Source organism: Hipposideros armiger, unplaced genomic scaffold (genome assembly GCF_001890085.2).
Source record: "Hipposideros armiger isolate ML-2016 unplaced genomic scaffold, ASM189008v1 scaffold_396, whole genome shotgun sequence".
Classification (NCBI taxonomy): domain Eukaryota; kingdom Metazoa; phylum Chordata; class Mammalia; order Chiroptera; family Hipposideridae; genus Hipposideros; species Hipposideros armiger.
In genome coordinates, this window is record NW_017731746.1 from 1,713,433 (window position 1) to 1,729,708 (window position 16,276).

At 43.2% G+C, this 16,276-nt stretch overlaps 1 protein-coding gene across 1 annotated transcript; it reads right to left on the reverse strand.

Moving 5' to 3' along the window:
* Positions 1–1,731: 1,731 nt before the first annotated feature.
* On the reverse strand, positions 1,732–14,832 carry FOXR1 (forkhead box R1). The gene is made up of 7 exons (XM_019663567.1): positions 14,752–14,832; positions 12,234–12,369; positions 4,111–4,185; positions 3,773–4,023; positions 3,308–3,531; positions 2,260–2,498; positions 1,732–1,809 (listed from the first exon to the last, which is right to left on the reverse strand). The coding sequence occupies exons 1-7, from the start codon at positions 14,770–14,772 to the stop codon at positions 1,781–1,783; spliced, it is 975 nt and encodes a 324-aa protein (XP_019519112.1). The 5' UTR covers positions 14,773–14,832; the 3' UTR covers positions 1,732–1,780.
* Between the last annotated feature and the right edge of the window lie 1,444 nt (positions 14,833–16,276).

Here is a 16,276-nt window from a genome sequence, read left to right on the forward strand (position 1 = left end):
AAGACAGACTGCAAGGGACTAAGGGGTGAATAAATGGACAGAAAATGAATGGTACTCCTTAAATATAATAGCCATCACAAAGATATGAGAATAATAGTATCTACTCCTTAAGGTGGCTGTATGGATTAAATCTGCAAATGTACGTAGAATGATGTCTGGTCCAATTTTAAGCACTTGATATTAATACACCAGACACAGGACTAGGCACTTTCCATTGTCCTATTTAGTTCTCAAATCAAATCTGTGTATTTTTATTATTTCTATTTAGCATACAAAATAAAATTAAGTTTAGAAACGTTAAGAAAACTTATGAAGAAGACACAATATAGGAGGACAGGTTATTTGCTGAGAGAGAGCAGAGCTGGGCGTCAAAGATGAAAACATGTTGGTAGCAACAATAAGGTCCAGGCTACCACTAAGAGCTGTCATTATTAGCCCACCAATATCCTGGAACGGAAGAAATTCCTAACTAGATGTCACAATGAATAAAATAGTTACCATTTATTTAGCTTATACTATGAACCAGGTTCAGTATGAGGCACTCTACTCCATCCCACTTGTTTTCCACTCTGGTACTAAGACTAAGAGGCATCATTAACCTATTTTCCTTATCAGGACACTCAAGCTCAAAGAGACGTGCCTGCCTGAGGTAGGTTCTTCTGGAACAAAGATGCAGGAGCAGTGGCAAGCAGCTACCCTTGAGCTGATAGCCAGCAAGCCTGAAGATTCCTGGGAGGCCCCTGGACAAGAGGAGCCATCCTCAAGACTCATACACCACCCACTGCCACCTCTGGAGAGGAGAGATGCCCAGTCCCCTAAAGGTGAGTGTCTGATGGTAGAGCCATGTTTCTGTGCAGGCCTGTTGGCTGGTGAGGGAAAAGTAGGGGACTGAATGAGAACAGTCATCTCAGCCCTGTGGGAAATTCAGTATTATCTTCAAGCACTGTCTGAATGTCTGTGGCATCCTGATACAGCTTTGAACCTCATTCCTTTCTTACTTGTCCCCCAGGCTTCTCCCTGTTCCCCTAAGACCTGAGGCTGGCAGCTGGCCCTGCCCTGAATGTGGTCTCCCACAATGAGGAAAGCCACAACAACCCAGCTGGAATCTGCAGCCTCTAAGGACTCTTAACCCACAAATGTTCTGGCTTACGCTGAGGGTATGGTTGGAGGCAAATGGCACAGGGAGGGACCATGCACCTCAGCTGAGTTCCCACTCCAACGGTTAAATAAGGGGAATGAGACTAGAGCCCAACTACTCCCCTTTTTCCAGAAGTTCTTTCCTCTCACTTTTCTTACTGCTCCTTCATGGCCTATGAGGGTCTGTCTTTCCTTCAACTGCTCCATAAATGATGTGTTTCCCCAGGCTTCTCTTCAGTGTCCCCAGCTGATTACATCCACTCCTGTGAGTGGGTGGTACTTCTTTGGGCCTTTTGCAGGGCTGGCTGCTATAAGCTAGCATCTCCCAAGACTATCCTCATAACCCAGAAAAGTGTTTGGAACTGCCAGGATCCTCAAGAAAGTTGAGTATTTTCTTCCTTTGAGGAAAGAAGAGTATGGGGGTTCCCATTGCCTCTGGAGCATCCATCAGCTCAGGGCACCCCATTTCCAACCTCAGAGCTGACCTCCACCTCCACCCCTCCACCCGTCCTCAGAGACCACACACACACACACACACACACACACACACACACATACACACACACACATATACACACACACACATACACAGGCTGCTGCAGGTAACTTTAATAATGCATGGGCTGACTCTTACTTCTTGAACTTAAAGGTCAAAGAGGAAGGGCATCACATCTGTAAGAAAAGAGAGTCAAAGGAATCTATCTGCCCTTTACAGCTGCTGTCCCCTAAGCCTGGAATGCTCTCTCACAGCAGATGATCTCCTTCCCTCTCAAGGCCCAAATCCCACCTGGTGTCCAGGAAAAGAAAAAGCCCCTTTGCACATACCATGCTTCTGACATTGTGTGGTCACCATTTCCCTAGGCTGCTGGGCTGTGAGTAGGACCTTAGTTGCTTTTCTATCAACTCCCTGTACCTCAAGTCCCATGCTTGTGTATGTGGTCCCACCTCAGGCAGACACCACCCCAGTGTCTCAGACCACTGCTAACCTCTTCCCTTCCTACAGAAGGTGCCCCCCCGTGGTGTGGCCCAGGTTCCTTCCTTGCACATTCAGCCTTAGGTCAGGATCTTCAGGTTCCCTCCCGTCACTCCCCCCGCCCCCCACCACATGATAGGGCCTCACACCTGGCTGACTCATGCACTGTTGGATATTTTCCAGCTGAGTGGAGGCCAAGGCTCGGGCCTCCTCCTCAAAGCGGCGGTGTCCCTCCTGAGTTAACTTCCAGAGGCAAGATCGAGGCCATGTGCTAGCCCCACCCTGCATGCTGAATGGCACTTTCTCAAAGCTGTCTCGGAAACAGAGATTGTGACGAATGGTATTCTTCCAGCCCTCTGGAGCCGTCCGGAAAAAGGGAAAATGCTGTCTGTGGACAGAGAGGAATGGTTAAGGAAAGGTATGGTTTCTTTGGGAGATGCCCTACCCTTGCGCATGTTCTCCTGAGGGGCCAGGAACCTCAGCGTTTCTCTCAAGATGGAGAATGGTAGGCTGTTTGAGCATGTGGCAAAACCTGGTGCATTGTTTGCGCAAACCCTCATCTTTTAAACCCAGTTTATTGTTTCCATTCCCAGGCTCATTTTCCTCCCTCCCTCTGAGGACTCGGGACTTTGACTTGCAACAGGAACCAAACAGAAATCAGGCCAGCTCCTGTAAGAGGAGTCCTGGGTCAAAGAGGGATACCACTTGAGGATTAATATTCTGAGACTCTTCTGATATAGGGGGAAAGGTCTGAAAAACACACTCATGTGACTATCAAAGCTAAATGTATATCCCTCCTCAGCTGGGTGCCCCTGGGCAGTACAGTCCAAAGGGAAAACACGTAAGAAACTGTTGGGGAAACCAGATTTGGTACTCAATAATCTTGAGAGGGAAAGTGGGACAATTTATGACCCAGGAAAGTTTGTTTTAAAGAACTAAGATAGAAAAAGGTTAGTTTTCTAGATGTGAAAGGGGGTGGGTGGATATCTTCCTGTACATGTAATGTGTGCACACACATTTGGGGACAACTCAAAACCAATGCTTGGGAAAGAAGAATTGGGAATACACTTATCCTCTGACCCAGATGGTGGAACCGAGGCAACAGTCCAGGGCCAGGGCAGATTGGAAGTATTCAGACCAAGGGCCTTGACTCCCTCCCTCCCTCGCTTCCCCCTCCCTAAAGGGCCCGGCACATACCGAGTGAAACTGTAGATCTGTTGCACGTTGAGGCCACAGGGGGAACTGTTTCTTAGTGCCAGCGCAATTAGGTGGAAGTAATTGAGAGGGGGCCGGGACCAGAGTCTTCCCTCCTGGCTGTTGGCTTGCTGAAGCCTCTGATTCTGGAGGGGAGCCGTTTTGTGAGGGGACGGGAGAGCCACAGAGGAGCTGTCATCCTGATCCTCAGCCTCCTCTTCTGTGAGCTAGAGGAACACAGAGTAGGAACTGGTCCTAACTCCACGGCCTCTACTCCAGGGGTGCAATGGCAGGAAGGGGTAGTGGTCTAGGGTTATCATCTGGACTTTTCCCTAACCCAAGGGCACAGTTAATTTCTGAACCCATTAACCTTTTGTTATCCCTAAGAAAACAAAACTCTCTGATGCATCATCTTTATGCCCACCCTGTCTACACCCAAGTCTGGTCCACAACCCCAGAAATCCCTACCTCCCAGTTGCTGGGGGACGAGGCAAACCGCTTCCGAGGGGGAGGCTGCTCGCTGGAGGAAGGTGGCAGCAATTCCACTGCTGTGGCCTCTGAGCAGTTGGCAAAGTCTTCCTCTTTTGGGGGCAGCTGAGGGGAGGGGAGTGTGCTTGTCAGATCCTCCCTCTTACTAGGTTCTAGGACATCCAGCTCTCCAGGGGGAAACACAATGTTAGGGTTTACCCACATCCACAGGTTGGGTTCAAAATCTGGACCTGTGCAGAGAAAAAGAAGATTGTGTGCCATAACTCACTAGCTTTGGGTGTCCAGCCCAAGCCACAGGGCCATGTCAGAGAACTCACCATCTTTATCAGGGTTGGGTTTTTTTTCCATGGGTAGTTTTGGTGGCTCAATTATACGGAGTTTATATCTGGCAACTGGCAAAAAGAAAGACAGAAGAGGGTCAAAATGTCCTAGGATTTCCACTGTGGCCCCAGGATCCTGAGCCTTGAAGCTTCCCTAAAAGAGGGCTGTGAGCCTGCGCGGGGTGTTATGATACCATATTCTACTAGTTTTCCCCTTACTTCTCTGACCTTATTGTCCTCTGCATCCTTCTTTTCACATACCACATATACTGTCCCTAAACAATCTCATGAATGTCTGTGGCTTCAGTCACCATCTATAAATTTAGGGCTTTCAAATCTTTATCTCTAACCCAGATTTCTCTGCTAGCACTTTAAAGTAGAGCTCTGTACAGGATGTCTTTGCTTGGATAACCCATAGGCACTTCCAACATTTCTAAAACTAACCTCCATCTTCCTGCTCTTCCTCCTGTATTTCTTGTTTCAGCAAATGGCACCACTGTATAACCAGTCTTTTAGGCCAGAGACTTGGAAATCCTTCTTGATTCTTCTCTTTCCTGTACAGCCACACCCAATCAATCAAAGTCCTACTATTCCAGTCCAAGCCATAACCTAAATGGTCTGTTTATTCTCTTCTCTTCAACTGATCACTGCAGTTTCAGTGATCTTCCTAAAATGTTAATCCAATCTTGTCAGCCTCTGTGTAAAACTTTCCATTGCCCTTGGGCCAAATCTAAAGATAGTCTTCCTTGAGACAGTCTAAAAGGCCCTGCTCCTCCTCAGGGTTGAGTCATTCCTCCCAGCTCTCCACTCATCTCTCCAACAGACCACACTCTAGATCTCAAGTCTTCCCAGGAGCTGTTTCCTTTGCCAGAAACACTGTTCCTTCTTCCTGCTTGCCTAGTTAATTGCTACTCAGCCAACATGTCTCTGTTTAAACATCTTTCTAAAGCAGGCCTTCTCTGACCACCTGTCTAAACCTTCCCATAGCACATTTTATTGTAATTACTTGCTTAGAGTCTATCGCCAGGTCTGTCTTGTTCACTGCCTGGCACATGGGAGGAGCTTAACTTAACTGGATGAATGAATACATTGTGGGCTAAGAGTAAATCAAGTATATATTAGAGCTATCTGCTTGGCACTAATGTTGGCTCCTTGGGGTTAGGGGGAACTATTTGTGTCTCCCTCATTGTCCCCATGAGTGTCATCGTATTGCAAATGAATCTAGGTTTTTGTCTGGAAAATGATGACATACTTATTGGAGAGCTCAGTAAAATTAGAAAGGATGCCCATTACATCACTAATGTTCAACATAGTATTCAAAAAAGGAAAATGTAGGACCGGCTGAGTGGCTCGTTGGTTAAGAGTTGGCTTGAGATGCCAGCTCTGAACAGCAGAGCCCCAGTTCGGATCCCACATGAGGACCAGTGATGCTGCACCCTATACAGCTAAGATGGTGAACAACAGCTTGACCTGGAGCTAGGCTGCTGTGAGTCGCGGGCGACGGCATAGGCTGCAGCCCCTGCTGCAGTGGGCTGCTGTAAGCTACCATAAGTGGCGGGCAGCCAGTGTGAGCTGCCGTGAGCGGCTGTCCAATGGCCAGCAACTGATCTGCCTCAGCCGGGAAGAGCGCAATGATCACAATACCAACATGGGCCAGTGAAGCGATGTCCTCCACAACTGAAGAACAAAAGGACAACAACTTGTCTGTGCCCCTTCCCCAATTCCCCAATGCTGTTCCCTCCCCCAATTCCCCAATACAATTAAAAAAAAGGGGGGGGGGAATGTAGCAAAAGATATAAAGCTGGAGAGAAAAATGCAAAACTATCATAATTTACAGAAAAAAATGATTACTGTAGAAAACCTTATAAAATCAATATACAATTAGAACCAATAAGAGTCTGGGAAGTTTGCTGGATATAAGAACAATATACTAATCAATACTGTTCCTGTATACCAGCGTTAAGAAACTGGGAAAAAAAATATGTAAATTTTTTTTTAAAGGTACTGTTCACAATAGCAACCAAAGTTATAAAGTATCTAGGGATTAATCCAAAGAATGGACTAGACGTTTATGGGGAAAAGATGCAATCACTATTTAAGGACATAAAAGACCTAAATAAACAAAAACATATAATACATATTATAAAGATGCCAATTAATCTCAAAGTAATCTGTATAGTTTATGCAGGTATTATAATACATAAAATTAGAAGGTTCCGCATAGTAAAAATCACAAGAAAAAAATCAGATAAAATAAACCAGAAAAAAATTTCAACTCATACACAGCTTCTACAACTCAATAAGTAAAAAGCTAACACAAACTTACAATGGGCAAAAGATACAAATCAGTATCCACAAGGAGGGGATACCTAAATGACTAAAGATGCTTAGTCTTACTAGCAATAAGAAAATAAAATAATGAGATAACTTTATATCAAACTGACAAGATTTACAAAAACACATAATTGAGGCTGGCTGAGTGGCTCAGTTGGTTAAGAGTTAGCATAAGAGTGTGAGCTCTGTACAACAGGGCCGTCGGTTTGATTCCCACATGGGCCACTGATGCTGAGCCTGAGCTGAGCTGCCACTGAGCTGCCAAAAGATGGCAGGATGGCTCAGTTGGTGAGAGCATGTGCTCCTAACAACAAGACTGCCTGTTCGATGGTGGACTACGCCCGCCAGCAACTAAGACTGAACTCTGGTACCTTGAGATGAGCTGCCACCTGGATGGCTCAGTGGATACAGTGTGTGCTCTTCTTTTTTTTTTTTAAAGATTTTTATTGGAGAATTGGGGGAGGGTAACAGCATTGGGGAATCGGGAAAGGGGAACAGACAAGTTGCTGTCCTTTTGTTCTTCAGTCTCGTTGTGGAGGATGTCGCTTCACTGGCCCATATTGGTATATCATTGTGCTCTTCCCAGGTGAGGCAGATCGGTCGTCAGCCACTGGACGGCTGCTCACGCCGGCTGCCAGCCACTCACGGTAGCTTATGGCAGCCCATTGCAGCTTCACTGCAGCCTATGCCATCGCCAGTGACTCACGGCAGCCCAGCTCCAGGTTGAGCTGTTGTTCACCATCTTAGCTGTAGAGGGTGTAGCATCACTGTCCCACGTGTGGGATCCGAACCAGGGCCCTGCTTCTCAGAGCTAGTGTCCCAAGCCAACTCTTAACCAACATGCCACTCGGCCATCCTTAGGGTGTACACTCTTAACAACAAGGCTGCTGGTTCGACTCCCCCATGGGATGGTGGCTATGTCCACCCACAACTAAGATTGTAACACAGCAACTTGAGCTTAGAGGCTATGAGCTGCCATGGGCAGCCAGATGGCGACTGGCGCCCTCCACAGCTAAGATTGAAGAACAACAACTTGGCTGGTTCCCCTCCCCAAATTCCCCAATTAAAAAATAATAAAAAAATTAAAACAGATAATACCAACTGTTGGCAAAGGTGTAGAGAAATAGAATCCTTTATTACACTGCATATCTGATAGCACCTGGTGCTGCCACTGTGAAGAATAATCAGGCAGGGCTATAATTTACTATACTATCTATTCCTGGATATGTATATTCAAGTTAACATAGGAACTTACATATTAATCTTCATTGTTACTGTCATCTACCAAAATCTTGGTCACTCCCCCTCATTCAGAGGAGTTTAGCTCCTGGCTCACTGTCACTAACACTTCTCCTGCTTTAAGTCTTGGCTATTTCGATAGATGTAGATTCTCTTAATAACCTGGCTTCTTGAACTCTTCTCCAAAGATTTTGCCTTCCATTCAACTTTAGACAGTCTCTCTCACTGTCATAACCTGAACCAGTAACTGCAACCTCTCCATAACCTCACTTTTGTACCATATAAAAACACATCACCGGGCCGGCCGAGTGGCTCAGTTGGTTAAGAGTTTGCTCAAGAGTGTGAGCTCTGAGCAACAGGATCGCAGGTTCAATTCCCACATGGGCCAGTGAGCTGCGCCTGAGCTGAGCTACTGCTGAGCCTCAGCTGGTGAGAGCACGTGCTCCTAACAACAAGTTTGCCTGTTTGAGATGGTGGGCTACACCTGCTTGCAACTAAAGACTGAACTCGGCACCTTGAGCTGAGCTGCCACCCAGGTGGCTCAGGGGATAGAGCCCGCGCTCTTAACAACAAGACTGCCAGGTTCAACTCCCGCATGGGATGGTGGCTACGCCCACCCGCAACTAATTGAACACAGCACCTTGAGCTGAGCAGCGCGACTAGACTTGGAACTGAGCTTGCTGCACCCTCCACAACTAAGATTGAAGGACAATGACTTGGCTGTTCCCCTCCCCCAATTCCTCAATAAAATCTTAAAAAAAAAAATCACTTCCTATTTTTCCAGTTATCTCCCTCTCAACTCCAACTATCCTTTGATACCACTGATATCACCAATCCATTGATCTGTGAGTTTGGAGCACACTTGTTTGGTAGAGTTGGATTTGATCAGGGTTGTGGTTTGGCCCAGAAAGTGCTCCAAAGCCATACAGGGCCAAAGGAATTGAAGGGTGTATGCAAGACAGACAGCATGTTTGACCATGGGATTCCAGGTTAAAGAAGAGAGGACATCAGGTGACTGACAACAGTAAAAGGGTGACAGGACCAACAGATTGGTGATCTCAGTGGGATCAAAGGATACAGCGTCTCTGTCTGTCTGACTGTCTCCCTCCCTCCCTCCCTCTTTTTGGCACAGATGTCCTCATGTTTTCTCAAGGACAATATTCCAACAATCCTCTCTTCTCTTTCCTGTTATTAATTTTTTTTGGGTCTCTACTGGATCATTATTATCAACATTTAAATATGCTGTTAATTCTCTCATCATATGAAAAACAAGAACTTCTCTGGCCTCCACTTTCTGTGCCAGGCCACTATTCCACATTTTTGCTTTCTTTTGAGGCAGAACTCCTAGAAAGAACTGCCTATACTTTCTGTCCCTATTTCCCCTCCTTCCACTCTTAAACCCTTGCCAGTAAGGCTTTCTCCACCACTCCACCAAAACCACATCATCAAGGCTCTGCTTTGCAAAGTCCAATTGTCAGCGCACCTCTTACCAGATCTCTCAGCTGCATTCCTCTCAAATGACCACTCCTTCCTTGAAACACTTTCTTCACTTGGTTTCCAGGAAACCACAGTCACTTTTGATTCTCAGTGAGGAAATTGTCATTTCCTCAGTTTTTGCTGGTTATCTCTCTTCTCTCCAATCTCTTGTAATGCCCTCCCTGGGCTCATCCTTCTTTCTTCTCTCTATTCTTACTCCTTAAATGCTCCTCTATACCAAAGACTCAAAATTTATGTCTGCAGTCCACACCTCTCTCCAGAACTCCAGACTTATATATTCCCTTGCTTACTCAACATTTCTACTTGGATATCTAAAAAGTATTTCAAACTCATTATGTCCAGAACTGAATTCCTGATTTTCTTCCCTAAACCTGTCCTACCACAAGCTTCCTCCATCTCAGTAGAAGGCAACTCCATTCTTCCACTTAATCAGCCAAAAATTTAGGAGTCATCCTCTAATCTCTTTCTTATACCACACATCCTATCTATCAGCAAATCTAGCTGGTTCTACCTTCTCACCACTTCCTGCTACCATCCTGGTGGTCAGTCTAGCATCATCTCTTGTCTGGATTACTACAGTAGACTCCTAATCAGTCTCCTGACTTCTAGGCTCCTAGTTTCTTTACATCTACAATGCACCCTCAACACAGCAGCCACAGTGATCTTTTCAGAATACAAATCATGCAGGATTGGCTACATAATTTGCAGGGCCCAGTGAAAAATAAAAATGTGGAGCTCCTTGTTAAAAAATTATTAAAAATCTCAAGATAGTGATAGCCGAGCATTAAACCAAGTATATCCACCGTATGCAAATATACAGGCCACATACTCACAAAGCTGGCGATTATGTCTCTCCTCTGCTCAAAACCTTTCAAGCATGCCACATCCTACTCAAAGTTAACTCCAACATCCTTAAAGTGGAATACAGCTCTTCCTGATCGCTGTTCCATACCCTGTGATCTCTCCTCTTTATTTACCTTGATCCAGCCTCACTGGCCTCTTTACTGTTCCTCAACCGCTCCAAGCATATTCTTTCTTTAGGGCTTTCACACTGGCTATTTCTGCTGCCTGGGGAACTTTTCCTCTTGACTCACCATCGCACCTCTTTTTACTCACTACTCAAAATATTACGTTCCCAACAAAGCCCAACCTAATGACCCTATTTAAAACTGTAGCTGCCACCACATTTCCTGTCCCCCCCCCCATTCCTGAGCCCTCTTACTGTGTCCTTTCCCCTCATCTCAGTTATCACCTTATAACATACTAGTATATAACATTTTTGTGTGGATTGTCTGTCTGTCCCCAGTAGAATGTAAGCTTCAAGAAGACTTGTCTGCTTTTGTTTTGTTCATTATGTATCACAAGTGTCTAGAACAGTGCCTGGCAAATTGGAGGTGCTCAATAAATATTTCCCAAATCAGTGAAGAAATAGGAATGTTCATCAGCATTACTATGGTGGCAGACTTGGAGGCAATCTAGGTCTCCATTAGTAAGTACAATTAAATGCAAAAGGCAGCATATGCATGCAACAAGTATGGACCTAGAGCAGCGATTCTCAACCTTGCTAATGCCGCGACCCCTTTATACAGTTCCTCATGTTGTGGTGACCCCCAACCATAAAATTATATTCGTTGCTACTCTATAACTGTAATTTTGCTACTGTTATGTAGCAAATGTAATGCAAATATCTTTTTGTTTTCCGATGGTCTTAGGCGACCCCTGTGAAAAGGTCGTTCGAACCCCAAAGGGGTCGCGACCCACAGGTTGAGAACCGCTGACCTAGAGGGTATTATGCTGAGTGAAGTCAGGTAGAAAGAGACAGATACCATAAGGATCTCACTTATGTGTGGAATCTAAAAACAAATTAAACAAAGTCACAGATACAGAGAACAAACTGATGGTTACCAGATGGGAAGGGGGCTGGGGTTGGAGGGAGTGGGGGTGAAAACAGTGAAAGGATTAACTACAAATTGGTAGTTACAAAATAGTCACGAGGATGCAAAGTATACCCTAAGAAATATAGTCAATAATGTTGTAATAACTATGTGCCAAGTGAGTACTAGACTTATTGGGGGATCACTTCCTAAATTATATAAATGGCCAACCACTATGTGGTACACTTGAAACTAATATATTGAATATCAACTATAATTGAAAAATAAAAAATTTAAAAAGGTAGCATATGCAGAAGATAAACTTCTACAAAACAGTCAAAAAATAATGAACCAGGTCTATATTTAGCAACCTAAATAGCTCTCAAAAACAATGTGAGTAGGGGTTAAAAGGCAATGAGCATTATGTAAGTTAGTCGCCTATAAACACAAAATAATACTAAACATTTTTCAAGATACAGATATCTAAAGACATTAAATCAGTTAGGGTAAATGCATGGGAGTATGGGAAGTGAGAGAAGTGGGGTGGAGAGGGGGGAAAATGAGTTAATCTAAGCACTTTGCCCTAACAGATGGCATAACTTACCAAGAATGTAGGAGGTGATTACTTCAACTCTCCGCACTTGAGGTCCAAATTGAAAATAAAAAAAACAACAAACGACCCCGACGGCCAGCTATCCATTTAGCAAATATTGAACACCTCTGGGTGTTAGACGTATCAAGAGGCAGGGATACAGCCACAAACAAAACTTGATAAATTACAGTTTTTTAAAAAACAGAAAAATGAGTAAAATACGTAGTGCGCCAAATGGCGATGGGCGCCATGGAGAAAAGGCCGCGAAGAGGCCTAGAAGGTTCTGGGACGGAGCTGGGGGGGTCGGGTAGAGTTGAAAGCGTTGTGTGCGGCAGGACCGCTGCCCTCGGTGGGCTTGCAGTTCGGCGGCGGCGGCGTCGCAGCTGGGCAAGTGGCGTGGGGGAGGGGGCTGCGGCACTCAGCAGAAAGGACGCAGGGCCCCGAAACTCTGTGCCATCGCCCGAGCTCGCCCCAGAAGGGGTGGCGGTCGAAGGCTGGGGAGCCCACTGGCCCCGGTCCCAGGAGACCCCCACCCGGGTCACCCGGCATGCCCATCCCCCACCGCCCCCCACCGGAGCACTCACGGTTCTGCTGAGCCAAGGGCAGGTGCGTTGTCGTGAAGGCCAGAAAGCACTGGTTCCCCATGTCACAGTCCAGCAACCCCGGGACCTGGCCATGGAGGCTGGCCCAGAAGTCGAGGTGTTGGAGTTTCAGGTCCACCTTCAGTGAGAGGAGAGAGAGCCCGCGAGGGGTGGGAGACTCGAGAGACTGAGGCTCAGGCCTCTGAGCCACTCCCTCAAATACCCAGGCTCTGATTGAGTTAGTTTTGCGGGCTCTGATGAAGTTAGTGTTGACGCCTTTAATCCCCTCTGGCCTCAACTGAGTACCCTCTGCCACGTCTTGCCTCAAACCTCTATGCTTTCGAGTTGGGCCTGGGGAATCTCGGGGGCCCAGAAGAGAGCTATTCCAGGTCCTCTTCCCCTGATACATGTGCACGAAGCTCTTAATTTATTTAATAAATTCGTCTACTGGTTCAGAATGATCCCGTGATAGTATTAACTTTCTAGAAGTTTTGATTGATTTTATGGCTTATCCAAGATCGCATCTGTACTACATTATGAAGATAAGATTAAATGGTGAGTTCTTAAATTTTATTTTTAATAATTTCAAATTTACAGAAAAATCTTAAGAATACTATTTTTAAAAACCCCTATTTACCTAAATCTTGTAATTCACCAATTATTAACACTTTATTACACTTTAATTTTCTCCCCATATACGCATAAGCTATATATATATATATATATATATATAATTTTTTCTGAACAGTTAAAGAGTAGTTTGCAGATATCATGCCTCTTTACCCATAAATACTTCACTGTGTATTTCCTAAAAACAAGGAGATTATCTTACATAACCAGGAAATCAGAAATGAGAAAATTATCAAAATCAGAAAATTTAACATTAATTCAATACTATATTTAATGTGCAGATCCTATTCAAAATTTTAAAATTGTCCTAATAATGTTCTTTATATAAATTTGTTTTCTGGTCTAGGATCCAACTCAGGATCATGCAGTGCATTTAATTTTCATGTTTCTTTAGTTCCCTTTAATCTGGAGCACTTTATTACACTTTTTAATCTTTTGTAATACTGATATTTTTAACATTTACAGGTCATTTATTCTGTAGAATGTCCCTTAGTTTTAGGTTTTCTGATGTTTCCTCATAATTAGACTTAGGCATTTTTGACAGGAATATCACAGAGGTGATGTTTCCTTCTTAGCACATCATATCTGGAAGCACGTTATGTTAGTTTGTCTCATTATTAGTGATGTTAACTTCAACCACTTGGTTTAGTGGTATCCACCAGGTTTCTCTTCTGTAAAATTACACCCCCCCACCTTGTAATTAGAAAGTAATTTGTGGGGAGATACTTTGATCTAAAATTCTGTGCCTCATCAAATTTGGTCCCACTAATTCTGGCATCCACTTATGATTCTTGCCTGAATCAATCATTACTTTGATGGGTGTAAATTGATTATTTTTCTAAATCTATCATTCATTTTCCATTTATTTAGTTGGCATTCTATTGTAAGGAAGAGCTTTTCCTTATCCCATATCTGTTTGTTTATTAGTATGGATTCAAAGGACTCTTATTTTATAGAGTGGATTATAATTCATTACTATCATTATTTGTTTTAAACTTTTGTCCCAGATTTGGCTAGTGGGTGAGCTAGCCCCCTCTGGTTCTTTTGTGCATCCTGAGTTCCCCATTAGAGCCCATCCACCCTATACTGTGTTGTCTGTTTCTTGTCTACCAGACCAGAAACTTTGAGAGTACAAGGCACAAAGGAGACCCTCAATAAATGTTGTTTTAACTACAGAGAAAAAAACAGTTTCCTTTTTAAAAGTTTTTTAGGATTCTACCTTTAATACTGATAATTTTAATGATAGTATTTTCCCTAATTATAAAAATATACATGTTTGATGCAGAAAACTTGGAAGTATAGAATGCACAAAGGGAAGAGCAATAAAACAAAAATTATCCTTTGTATTAATCAGAGATAATAATTGATTACATTTTGATGTATAGTATTGCAATATTTTTTGTTATGGGTGTTTCATTTTTGTTTTGTAAAAAAATGTTATTGTAATACATCCACCCTTTTATAGCCCTTTTCAAATTAGTCTACCATTTAATAATGTTAATATCATGCAAATCATATATTTCATAAGGATTAATATCCAGAATATATAAAGAATTCCTACAACTCACACACACATCAAAAAATAGGCAAAGAATTTGAATAGACATTTCTCCAAAGAAGACATTCATATACCCAATAAGCATATGAAAAGATGCTCAACATCACTAATCATTGGGAAAATGCAAATCAAAACCACAATGAACTATCACTTCACATCTATTGGGATGGCTATAATAAAAATAAGCAAACAAACAAAACATAGAAAATAACACGTGTTGACTAAGATGTGGAAAAATTAGGACCCTTGTACATTGCTGATGAGAATGTAAAATGGTACAGTCCTTGTGAAAAACAGTATGGCAGTTCCTCAAAAAATTAAACATAGAATTACCACATGATCCAGCAGTTCCATTTCTGTGTATATATCCAAAGCAATTGAAAGCACAGACTTGAACAGATATTTGCACACACATGTTCATAGTAGTAGTATTCACAGTAACTAAAAAATGAAAACAACCCAAATGTCCATCAGCAGGTGAATGGATAAACAAAATGTGTCATATACATGCAATGGAATGTTATTTAGCCTTAAAAAGGAGTAAAATTCTGATGCATGCAACAACATGGATGAACCTTGAAAACATTATGCTGACTGAAATAAGCCAGATACAAAAGGACATATTTTGTATGATTCCATTTTTATGATATTCCTAGAATAGCCAAATTCATAGAAAAATGAAATAGAATGGTGGTTGCCAAGGGTGGGGGAGGAGGGAATTGGGAGCTCTAGTTTAATGGATATAGAATTTCTGTTTGAGAAGGTGAAAAGATTGTGGAGATGGATAGTGGTGATGGTTGCACAACAATGTGAATGTACTTAATGCCACTAAACTCTACATTTAAAAATTATTAAAATAAAAAAATGGTTAAAATAGTAAATTTTTATGTTATGTTTATTTTACTACAACTAAAAAAAATCATATCAGTAATTTCCAAACTGCTGTGCATTGAAATCTCCTGGGGATCTTTAAAAAATACCAATGCCTGGCTCCAAACCCTAGTCATTCTGATTCTGATATGGGTATGGCCTGGATATTGGGGCTTTAAAAGCCCCCTAGATGATTCTAATGTGTAGCACAGTTTGGCTCCCAGTCCAATGCTCTTCCCACAACACAAGAAAGGTGGGCTTATAAACCTCCCTTGGCTGGTGCAATTAAGATGGGGAAGCATAGCCAAACCATTCTGCAGGGCACGCTCTCCCTGACCCTTTCCTGATTTTAGGCCTCAGCTCAGTTAGGCCCACCCAAACAAAGAAGGATCCCATCTCCTCTTCATTTTTCATAGCACTTATCACATTTTTTATTTGTTTACTTGTTCACATTTTTGGGACTCTCTCTTCTGCTAAGTTTCACGAGGGGGGAGCAATGTCTTTTCACCATTTATTCCTAGCACATCTAGTAGCACCTGGGACATAGTAAGTGCTCAGTTAATGTTTGTGGAATAGAATAAATATTGTCCTCTTCCATTGTCTTTCTCTCCTGAGCTCTTTCTTGGGTTACTCTAGAAAGGCATCATTTAAGAGCATTGTTCCAGCATCTTCCAACTCTAATTTTTTTTTTTTTTGCAGAATTTTTGGCACTTGCCCAGCCCCTTCCTTCTCTCTCCAGGGGCTTGTTTTTTTGTTTGTTCACTTACTCAACAAGTATTTATTGAGTATTATGTACTGTGTCAGAGGCACTGTAGAGCAGAGGTACTCTAGATCCTTGGGAGCAAGGAGACTCTCAGGGAATGTACAGTCTGGTGGGGGAGACAATTGAATAATCACATAAACATATAATTATAAACCGTAGTAATGCTATGAAAGATAGCCTAGGAGAACCTAACCTAATAGAGGGATGGAGGTCAGAGAAGGCTTC

Coding starts and splice junctions, on each gene's coding strand:
- FOXR1 (XM_019663567.1), bottom strand. CDS start 14,772: ATGGAACTGCTGGATCATGTG. Junction 12,370..14,751: donor TGGAACTGCTGGATCATGTG/GTAATTCTATGT, acceptor CTCTCACTGAAG/GTGGACCTGAAACTCCAACA. Junction 3,532..3,772: donor CGTCCCCCAGCAACTGGGAG/GTAGGGATTTCT, acceptor GTGTTCCTCTAG/CTCACAGAAGAGGAGGCTGA.